At 38.5% G+C, this 11,488-nt stretch overlaps 1 protein-coding gene across 1 annotated transcript; it reads right to left on the bottom strand.

Moving 5' to 3' along the window:
- Positions 1 to 652: 652 nt before the first annotated feature.
- Positions 653 to 10,483, bottom strand: LOC120574912 (GTPase IMAP family member 9-like). The gene is made up of 2 exons (XM_039825426.1): positions 10,428 to 10,483; positions 653 to 2,223 (listed from the first exon to the last, which is right to left on the bottom strand). Exons 1-2 carry the CDS (start codon positions 10,468 to 10,470, stop codon positions 1,367 to 1,369), a joined length of 900 nt encoding a protein of 299 aa, XP_039681360.1. The 5' UTR covers positions 10,471 to 10,483; the 3' UTR covers positions 653 to 1,366.
- Between the last annotated feature and the right edge of the window lie 1,005 nt (positions 10,484 to 11,488).

Here is an 11,488-nt window from a genome sequence, read left to right as displayed (position 1 = left end):
CATTCATGATCAATCAAATTACCACAAAGACACAAAGACAACCTGGAGCCTTAGGGGGCACTGAGGTTGGTTTAGCCATGAACGTATAACACAAAGTGTGAGAATTATTCAAATGATTGTTGATTGTATGTAAATGGATGGATTACCCAAAAGACGTGCCGAAGGGCCAAAGGGCTCAGGGGCCACAACCTATTATTATTGTTATTGACATTTCTTGTTGAACAGTGAAATGTTTGTTTAAAGCTGCAGAAATAACTTTAACTTTGAAGTAGGGATGTTAGTTTTATTTTATCTCTTTCCACATAAACCAGCTGCACACTTTTCCCACATACCAGTTACATTCAACAAAGCAATTCAATATGTTTAACAGTTGAATATATAATAATAATAAAAAAACAAAGCCAAAGAGTCACATTTTCCTTTGTAATTTCCTCGAATATTTTGCACAGTATTTAGGGTACCACATTCTGATCAGACTGTCCTCACCCAGATTACGACTGTGTAGGTTGATTGTGCAAGCTACTTATAAAGCCCCATATTTACATTTGGTGCTAACCTCTCGTGGTAGTTATTATGGGAGCAAATGCTCAAACAAACACAGGACTTTCATTCTGGAAGGCGGGGTTCATCACCAAAAGTCAACAATCACTTTTATGGACCTTAGTCCATGACATAGGTACGTGCTCTTTTTACTATTTTTACATGACTCATTTTAAATCAATCCCTGATGTTTTCTAGAAATGATGAAACAAATGTTTGGTTTAAAATCCATTTAATAAAATGTATAACCACAGAATTAACAGCTCATTCAAAAGTGAGAAACCAATGAGTATTTATGAGTGAATTGACCAAAATGTATAACATAATTATTACAACATAGAAAGGATAAACACTAGAGCAGGATTTCTCACAACCTGGCAACCCTACTGTTGTCCCTATTAGTGACACACAACAGATCTACAACACATTAACTATTAAAGTTGTTAGTTACAACTGATAAACTCTTTATGCAGGCTCTTGTATTAGAAAAGTGTTGAGTATAATATCTGAAAGACGACTGTCAGCGTGGAAGTTATTATTCAATTACTTATTGGGGATGACACGGTCAGAGCCCATACTATATTAATCTAAACTGGGTGATATTATTTATTATTCTAGAAACATAAAAGGTTTAGGTCAGCCCACAACCAATCACCAGCAAACGTAGCTAACTCACCTACTGTGAGAATGGCCCTTGTTTATTAAACATAGGCTACTTTGAATTAGCAGGCATTAAAACAAAACAGAAATAACTAAATATACAAACCACACCATCATCATTTCCCCCTTTACAGTATTTTCATTTGTAAGAATTGGTCTGATCAGCTTAAACAAGACAACTAAATGTTTCGCTCCATTTGCCCTTTTTTTGGGTGTGTATCACTAAACTTGCCAGTGCAGCGCACAGTAGTCCACCCCCTACGGCTCCTAGTACCGCTCCTATGGCAGACATCATCTGACCATTAAAAGAAAGATATCCAAACAGACATCCAACACCCAAACCAACTTTAATATAAGCTAGCTTGGGTCGTGTTCCTCCTTCTGGGCCATTTTGTACCTGTTGTTGTAAGGTAGTTTCAGCCTCTTGGAGCATCTCAGCGGTGTAGTATCTTCCTTCTGCTGTCTGAACCTTATCGTTGATCTTCTTCAGTAGAGACAATCGCTCAGGGACATCTTCGACCTGGTCGGTCCCTGAGCGATTGTCAAAAAGATGGTATTCATACTTGCACTTTTTGATTAGCTCGTGGAGATTTTCATTGCCACGAAAAAAGTCTTCTATGGTACCTTGCAGATCTTTTCCATGGGTGAACAACACCATAGTGTAATCCATTGTGTTTTTGCCAAATGTATCGCGAATGCTTTTCACCATGTCTTCTTCTTTCTTTGTGTATTTATCTTTCACACTCAGCACAATCAGGAACACGTGAGGACCAGGTTCGGCAAGATTGATGGATTTCTTGATCTCTCTCACAATCTCCGCTTCTGTTTGGTCAATGCTTAACAGACCAGGAGTATCAACAACAACCACATTTTGGTTGTTAATATTCCCCATTTCCTTCTGGCACTTCTGTGTGACAGCAGATGGACAGCGCTTTGAGTCAAATAGGTCATTGCCCAGGATTTTGTTTCCTGAAACACTCTTCCCAACTCCAACCATCCCGAGCAGGACGATCCTCAGCTCTGCTGGAAAATTTTATAGACGTTAGTATAGAAAGAATTGCCTCTGTCATGATGTTATGTCAAACGCTCAAATCTATGACAATCTATGACATTGTGAGTCAGATGTTTAGATTCAGATTGATTTCACTATTATGTCTCTACGGTAAGCCAGTTTTGCCAATGGTGATGTCATACCCCACCCTGCTGTGCCTCTGATAGCTAGTCTTGGTTGCCTTCGTTGGTTAGGTTGGTTACTTTGGTTAGTTTTAGAAGAGGAGTGGGATTGGTTAGTGTAAGAATACCAGGGTAAGCTGATCAAAGGCAGAGTAGGTCATGCCTTCGCTATCCTAGGAAAATAAAAGATTGTGTACAGTAAATATGAAGCTGCTGCAGGCTGCCTGTTAGCCTAATGTGGGAACCTAACCATGTGGACTTTTTAAACAAAGAGAAAACTCTGCAAACATGTGGCCTCCCCTTTCAAAGGAATTGCAGAGACAGCCTGGACAGCCAACAGGCTCCAAAAACTCCAGACGTTGAAGGTCTCACCTACAGTAAGTGTTACTTTTAGGTTTGAATTGAACGAGACTCATGGAAACTGCAGGGAGTCCCTGTGGCGTCACCCAGCAAATAAAACCAGGCACAGGTTAACCCACCCTTTCAGTACAATGAAAGATGCTAAAGTTAGCAGTTCTTCACCTTGCTGGACACATTTTGTGTTCATTGTTACAGATTTTTGAAGAAATCGCTGTGCAACCAGCCTAGATGTTAACAATTAACCGTTTTTCCCTCAATCTGAGGTTCGACTATATATTAGATCAGCACCTCTAAACCTGAGGCCATGGTTCTCAGTAGGAAACTGAGTGCCTACTCCGGGTGGGGAATGAGTCCTTACCCCAAGTAAAGGAGGTCAAGTACCTTGGGATCTTGTTCGCGAGGGAGGGGACAATGCTCTCCATGGCAGCAGCGGTATTAAATTCACTTTACCGCACCAATTTTCATTCCTACCCTAACTTATGGTCATGAAGGCTGGGTCATGACCAAAAGAACTAGATCCCCTGTACAAGCTGCTGTTCCTTGGCGTGGAAAGCGGGCCTCTGGTAAGGATGCCCTGGCACGTCCAGCTTGGAGGATACTTCGGGGAGACCCTGGTCAGAGCTCGTTAATGTGGTAAAGTTTGGGGTCCCCTGCTAGAGCCACTGCCCCGCGACCCGACACCGGATAAGCAGTTGAGTTAGTAATGAGTGATTAATCGGTAATGCTGGTTACATTTTATTACATTTTACGGAGCAGTAACTTCTCCTTAAAATGTGGGATTTGAAAACAGATTAGTAGAGTGTTTTTGACCTTCAGAACGTTATAACTTGTCCACGTGCAGAGATCAGTTAATTTTTCTGCAAACGAAAACTGAACGTGTACAATCTTGCAGCTCATAGCTCTCTTTCAAAGAAAGGCTGTTGTGCTATGTGGACAGAGGGGATGTCAGGCAGGGGTGCTAACGACATTGCAAGTGCACTTGTTAAAATATTAGACAAAATTATTCTTGACCACCCAGATGCCACGAGCATAATGACATGGAGTGACAGCTGTGTGCCCCAAAACAGAAACTCCATAATAGCGTTTGCTTTGGCAGAATTCTTGATGAGGGATTCTAAGATTCACCAGATTACAATGAGGTACTCTACCCCAGATAATTCCGCTGTACAAGAGGTAGATAATGTGCACAGTCAATTGAGAAGGCAATAGCATTATCTGAATTCTACTCTCCCATGTCATTCTTGCGTGTGTTACTCAAAGTAAACAGGAACAACCCATACAGATTTCTATGACTTTCACTCATGTTCCAAACTGTTTGTACAAATAGGTGCCATTTTCTGCTGTGTGTCAACTCGTATTTGATCAGTGCCCATATACACTTCACTATAAAACATCACATGCACAGGCTTTAGAGGTAGCAGGAGACTTTAGAGGACCAAGTAAAACCAGGAGAAACTTGGTGCCTACATACACTCACCCCAAGCCAAGGATGCTTCCAAAACAGAGTCTCAGAGGCCAAGATGAATGATATAGAGTTGATGTTTAGATTCATGCCACTTGTAGATAAAGAGTATTACTGTGCTATGATGAAGAACTGAGCAAAATTAGTAGGCCTACACTGAATAACTGCTTGCTATGTATGTGTTGTGTACAGAGTTGGTGGGCTGGAAATCAAACAGACTATTTCATTGATATGTTGAAGAAATAATTGTTCAATAGGCCTTAAAGTAGCCATATTATGCTCATTTTCAGGTTGATAATAGTATATTGAGGTTGTATCAGAATAGGTTTACATGGTTTAATTATCAAAAAACACCATATTTTTGTTGTACTGCAAATTGCTGCAGTTCCTCTTTTCACCCTGTGTTCAGGTCTCTGTTTTAGCTACAGAGTCAGGCATCCTACTTCTGTACCATCTTTGTTGGGATTCACACATGCGCAGTAGCTAGGTAAGGCTCACAATTGCTAGGTAGCTGTTTCTCCAACTGCAGTCAGTACAAGGCAGGATTAGCCAGGAGACTTCTTCTAAACGAGGGCGCACTTCCGACTTTGCGTGGAATACCTGCAGACAGTGGCGCAAAAAGTGGGTATGCGCTATAAGCGCATAGGGGCGCAGCACCATAGGGGGCGCCAAAGTGATGGTAAAAAATAATAACAAAACAAAAATGTAATTTTTTTGGGGGGTATTTTCTAAATGCAGACTAACAGGCACTGGCAGTAGCAGTGTTTTCCTATTGAGAATGAGGGTGCTAACCGCTAGCTCGTTTCGGCTAGTGACGTAGAAAACCCTGCAGATTTTGAACAGCTCACCCGGTGACTGAAGGCAGGACACGTTCAGAACAGCATGGATGTTTTTTTCCAAGTTTGTATGCATGTGGAAGCACCAGAGACACAAAATAACACCCCAAATCCCAGAAAAAGTGATTCATAATATGGGCACTTTAATGTTAGATTGCCAACATGAGCTTGTTGTGTGTTGATGAATAAGTGAATAATATGTGATGTAAGTATGTTATGTATGTGAATAGTAAGTGATACTATGTATATTTTTGTGGCATTAAATGTTTTTCATTGCAAGTAACAGCATCTCAGATGAGCTCAATTTTGAGTAACCAGTCTTGGGATTGAAATACCTTGTTCATAAGCAAAACATTTCTGATCAGTTTTATCTGAATGAGTGGCAGTATTGCTATGTGTAATATTGCATGATGTGTTATACATGAAATAAAAATACGAAAATATAAAAAATAAAATGATTTAATAAACTATCAAAATAAAGACTATAAAGAATAAAGAGGATTGATTTTAAATATTTATTGAACTCGTTTCAAACTGATAAACTGATGGACGTGACCTGCATCAGACCATGCATTTTTATAATCATTCATTTACATTTAACTTACAACAGTCATTAATAAGAGAGATGAAAGGAACAATTACACACTGAAAAATATTGTGTTATAGCAGTGAGTGCATGAATGCATTAAGATTTAACATATTACCCAATAAAAAAACACTTTTTATTGTATAAATTGAACATTCCAACAGTATGTATGAGCAAATTGTTAAACTTCTTTGATAATCATTGTTCCTTTCAAAAACCCTAATTTAGAATTCACGTAGAATTTTGTTTTCTCACATGTAGAATTCATTTATGGTGTATGTAACTCTGGTGCTATAAAGAAATGTGCTCCATTTGTCAGTTTTGCTATATGCAATGCTAAAAATTATTTAAAAGTATGTAAGTATCATCAGGAAAATGTAGTTAAAAGTATTAAAAGTAAAGAACTCTCCTCCCATTTCAGAAAGTGTAAAGGATCCAAACAGTTGTGTGTTTAATGGTCTAATAATTTCAATAAAACATCAGATCTTATAAACTACATGTGTTTTGTGTGCAGGAATCTTAATGTGTAAAGTAACTAGTAACTAAAGCTGTAACAGATGAATGTAGTGGAGTAACTAAAGTAACTAGTAACTAAAGCTGTAACAGATGAATGTAGCGGAGTAACTAAAGTAACTAGTAACTAAAGCTGTAACAGATGAATGTAGTGGAGTAACTAAAGTAACTATTAACTAAAGCTGTAACAGATGAATGTAGTGGAGTAACTAAAGTAACTAGTAACTAAAGCTGTAACAGATGAATGTAGTGGAGTAAAAAGTACAATATTTCTCTCTGAAATGTAGCGGAGTAGAAGTAGAAAGTGGCATGAAGAGAAAAGACTCAAGTAAAGTACAAGTACCTCAACATTTGGACTGAAGTACAGTACTGGAGTAAATGTACTTAGTTACCTTCCACCGCTGGTAATCATATTAAAGTAACTCATGCAAACATATATGTGAGTTGTACTCTGAAAATTTGTCTTCACTCTGAACAATTCATCCAAATGTGGATTTCCACAACAACAAAACATTGCATATAAAGTAATTTAAGAATTTAAAAATTCTTTCATGCACTGATAATATATAAATAATGTGTATACATGCATTACAGAGTATTAACCATTAACAAGGTATTACAAACACCAGTTGCAACTTTATAAAAGCCATCCAAATAATGTGTATTGATGGTTTATAATTTATCTCTTAATTATTAACAAACACTTCATATAATATAAAAAAAGAAGCGTGAAACCATAAACTATCAAAACAACAAATTATAGCATAACTAATAATGTGTAAACATTATCATTTCATTGTTTTTTCAACATTAAAATAAATTAAGTTTATCTTGCGATCAATTTACCATTTGTTAGTGATGGTTATGATAAAGGCTTACCAAATATAAAAAAACAAATATAAGAGTTAAAGGAAAGTATCTGCAAACATCCAACTAACTAACTAACTAACTAACTAACTAACTAACTAACTAACTAACTAACTAACTAACTAACTAACTAACTAACTAACTAACTAACTAACTAACCACTAACTAAAATCTTAGATATTGTCTCTAAAATGCTGCTTAATCCAGTTGTGTGCAGATAATAAAACTCTCCACTGCAGATAGATACACTACTTAGCCCCCAGAGTATTTTTTAACTTGCGTTTGCAAAATCTTTGCACTCACATCTTTTGTTACTGTATTAGAGCTACACTTATGTCAACGACCAGTCAATAAACCAAGATGTTAACAAGTACATAGTGACATACATATCCTCTTCCATTTCTACTCTGTTCAATAAAAGTTACGATAATGTTAGCTTTTAGACACATCAAAGCTGCATGGGGAATTTACTTAGGCCAGACTTTGCTCCTGATGAGTTCTTCTGTAAGCAATGACTTAAAGGTCCCATGGCATGAAAATGTCACTTTATGAGTTTTTTTAACATTAATATGTGTTACCCCAGCCTGCCTGTGGTTCCCCAGTGGCTAGAAATGGTAATAGGTGTAAACCGAGCCCTGGGTATCCTGCTCTGCCTTTGAGAAAATGAAAGCTCAGATGGGCCAATCTGGAATATTGCTCCTTATGACCTCATAAGGAGCAAGGTTACCTCCCCTTTCTCTGCTTTGCCCGCCCAGAGAATTTGGCGCACCTATGAGAGAGAAACATCATGGCTTTCAAACAAGCAAAATGGCAGGTGGTCAAGGCCACACCCCCACCCTCCACCTTGCCCCCCCTCTCTCCTCCTCAATAGCTACAGACAAAGAAAAGGCACATCCTAAGGAAAGCTCATTGTGGGACTGGCTCTAGTGGCTGTAATTCTGCACCAAGGCTGAATTTCGGGAAAGAGACTTCAGATACAGTATTAGGGGACCACTAAGGTCTATATAAAAGAGACTTCAGATACAGTATTAGGGGACCACTAAGGTCTATATAAAAGAGACTTCAGATACAGTATTAGGGGACCACTAAGGTCTATATAAAAGAGACTTCAGATACAGTATTAGGGGACCACTAAGGTCTATATAAAAGAGACTTCAGATACAGTATTAGGGGACCACTAAGGCCTATATAAAAGAGACTTCAGATACAGTATTAGGGGACCATTAAGGTCTATATAAAAGAGACTTCAGATACAGTATTAGGGGACCACTAAGGCCTATAGAAAAGAGACTTCAGATACAGTATTAGGGGACCACTAAGGTCTATATAAAAGAGACTTCAGATACAGTATTAGGAGACCACTAAGGTCTATATAAAAGAGACTTCAGATACAGTATTAGGAGACCACTAAGGTCTATATAAAAGAGACTTCAGATACAGTATTAGGAGACCACTAAGGTCTATATAAAAGCATCCAAAGAGCACCATGTCATTGGACCTTTAAATGCTATCTGTCTGCTCTCTCTATAAGATAAGTTGTCCAAAGAATGCTATTTAATTACACTAATTACTGTAACTGCACTGTGCATTGGTTCAATCAGAGTGCCATTTAGCTGTGTAGTTTGGCTTGCATACAGTATTACCCAAGAACCAGAATTTTAAGGTCATAGTGAAATTTGACAACACAAGTTTGAGCATTTCTCAAATAAAGATAATTTATTCTGCCAAATGATGTATACAATGTATGATATAAATCAACAATTATTGATATCGATGAAGCAGTTGATGAGGATCCTATTTAAAGTGGCTACTGTCTAAATATAATAACCTGATGAAGGAAGAAATTAAATATTTGAGTAACAATTACTGTATACACTCACCTTGAAGATTATTAGGAACACCTGTAAGATTTCTCGTTAATGTGATTATCTAATCAACCAATCACATTGCAGCTGCTTCAATGCATTTAGGGGTGTGGTCCAGGTCTGGACAATCTCCTGAACTCCAAACTGAATGTCAGAATGGGAAAGAAAGGTGATCTAAGCAACTTTGAGCGTGGTTGTTCGTGCCAGACGGGCTGGTTTGAGTATTTCCCAATCTGCTCAGTTACTGGGATTTTCACGCACAACCATTTCTAGGGTTTACAAAGAACGGTCTGAAAAAGTAAAAACATCCAGGATGCTGCAGTCCTGGTGGGCCAAAATGCCTTGTTAATGCTAGAGGTCAGAGGAGAATGGGCTGTCTGATTCCAGCTGATAGAAGATCAACTTTGACTCAAATAACCACTCGTTACAACCGAGGTATGCAGCAGAGCATTTGTGAAGCCACAACACGAACAACCTTGACGCGGGCTACACCAGCCGAAAACCCCACCAGGTACCACTCATCTCCACTAAAAATAGGAAAATGAGGCTACAATTTGTACGAGCTCACCAAAATTGGACAGTTGAAGACTGGAAAAATGTTGCCTGGTCTGATGAGTCTCGATTTCTGTTGAGACATTCAGATAGTAGAGTCAGTAAAAGTAATTTGGCGTAAACAGAATGAGAACATGGATCCATCATGCCTTGTTACCATTGAGCAGGCTACTGGTGGTGGTGTAATGGTGTGGGGGATGTTTTCTTGGCACACTTTAGGCCCCTTAGTACCAATTGGGCATCATTTAAATGCCACAGCCTACCTGAGCATTGTTTCTGACCATGTCCATCCCTTTATGACCACCATGTACCCATCCTCTGATGGCTACTTCCAGCAGGATAATGCACTATGTCACAAAGCTCCAATTATTTAAAATTGGTTTCTTGAACATGACAATGAGTTCACTGTACTAAAATGGCCCCCACAGTCACCAGATTTCAACCCAATAGAACATCTTTGGGATGTGGTGGAACGGGAGCTTCGTGCCCTGGATTTGCATCCCACAAATCTCCATCAACTTCAAGTAAATGTAAATGTAAATGTATGACAAATTCTGCATCCATATATACATATGAAACACTAGAATTCTAAAATGATATATGTGCACATGAGCACGTCTTTACACAATAATGAATAAACTAAATATGAATAGATACATTTATATATATATATATATAAAAAAGGGGGAACCACAGCCACTGTAACAATCAAATCAGTTCTTAGGAACATTTTGGGTAGCTTCAGCACCCCTAAAATAGGCCTAACGATGTCCCTGCTCTGAACTTCACAAAAAGTCAACATTTCAGTTGTATTTTTAATGAATATTGAAAGATAGTTCAATCCAAATTAGTTCAAAGTTGTCTCAAAACATAATTGAACCCCAAAGACAGGTTAAAAAGAGAATGAGCTGTTAATGATTTGCTGGTTCATATTTAAGAAAACAAATATTGTTCCATATATGAAACACCAGACACTGCAATGAGCTGTAGTACTGTAGAATAAATATATTTACCAGGCAGCAGAATGTCACCTTCTTTCTTGGAAGAGTCGCTCATCTTTAAAGTCTTGTCTCTGTGGATGTCTTGTTCTGAGTATTTTAATTTCCATCTCATCATTTTATAATATAGCCAGCTTCTAGTTCCCTCCCCTGAAAGACACGTCACCTGAGCTGGCCAATCACAATTCAAATTGTGGCTAAAAGCAACAAATCAGCTGAAGTTCACTTCCACAAGTCTACTTATTCGTCAATGTCAATCAGTTTATTTTATTTTAATTCATGAAAAATGTAAATTACAAAATCCCCACAATAAAACAATGCATCACAGATAGTTTAAGAGCTAAATGTACAGGATTTCAGAAGAAAAGTGGTCCGGGACCACACTGTTTCGGAAGTGTGATTATTCACTTAGAGGTTCAGATTGATACCACTCTCATGTCTGTACAGTAAATATGAAGTTGCAGCTGGTAAGCTTGGCTTGCTTAGCGCTTGTAGCTGAAACAGCAGGTCCACAGCTAGCTGGTTCGCTTCGTAGGTAACAAATATCCATGGTAATAGGTTTTGTATTGGGTTGTTTCCGATTACCTGTGCTAAAACACTACTTTTAGAACGGTGCTTGGTGCCTAAGCAGTGCATGAACCGATACTTACTAAAAACTTTTAAAAGCACACATCAGTCCGCGACATTAAATGGCTAAGACCATATGGTAAAATTTTTATAATTTATTTAAAATGTAATAATAACATCACCAGTTAATTGCTGTTAAACAACAAAAGAAGAAACACATGATGGCAGAAGGTTACTTTACAGCAACACTGAATGCACCATGAGCTAACAAGGTGCAATTGAACGCACCATTAGGTCCTGTCGGTGTTAGGGGTGGTAATCACAGGGTACCTCACAATACGATACATGGCTCACAATCCAGCATTCTCCATCCATCTTTGTTCGCTTATTTGGGGTGGGGTAGCAGCTCCAGCAGGGGACCCCAAACTTCCCTTACCCGAGCCACATTAACCAGCTCCGACTGGGGGATCTCGAGGCGTTCCCAGACTAGGATGGAGATATAATCCCTC

This window comes from Perca fluviatilis, chromosome 15 (assembly GCF_010015445.1).
Source record: "Perca fluviatilis chromosome 15, GENO_Pfluv_1.0, whole genome shotgun sequence".
In the NCBI taxonomy this organism is placed as follows: Eukaryota; Metazoa; Chordata; class Actinopteri; order Perciformes; family Percidae; genus Perca; species Perca fluviatilis.
Note: the sequence above shows the minus strand (reverse complement) of the source record. Positions and strands in the feature narration are given on the sequence as shown.

Bases quoted from the DNA above. Each gene is read 5' to 3' on its own strand.
- LOC120574912 (XM_039825426.1), bottom strand. From the start codon at position 10,470: ATGAGCGACTCTTCCAAGAAAGAAGGTGACATTCTGCTGCCTG. The intron at 2,224-10,427 runs GTAAATATATTT...AAAATTTTCCAG, and splicing joins AGGTGACATTCTGCTGCCTG to CAGAGCTGAGGATCGTCCTG.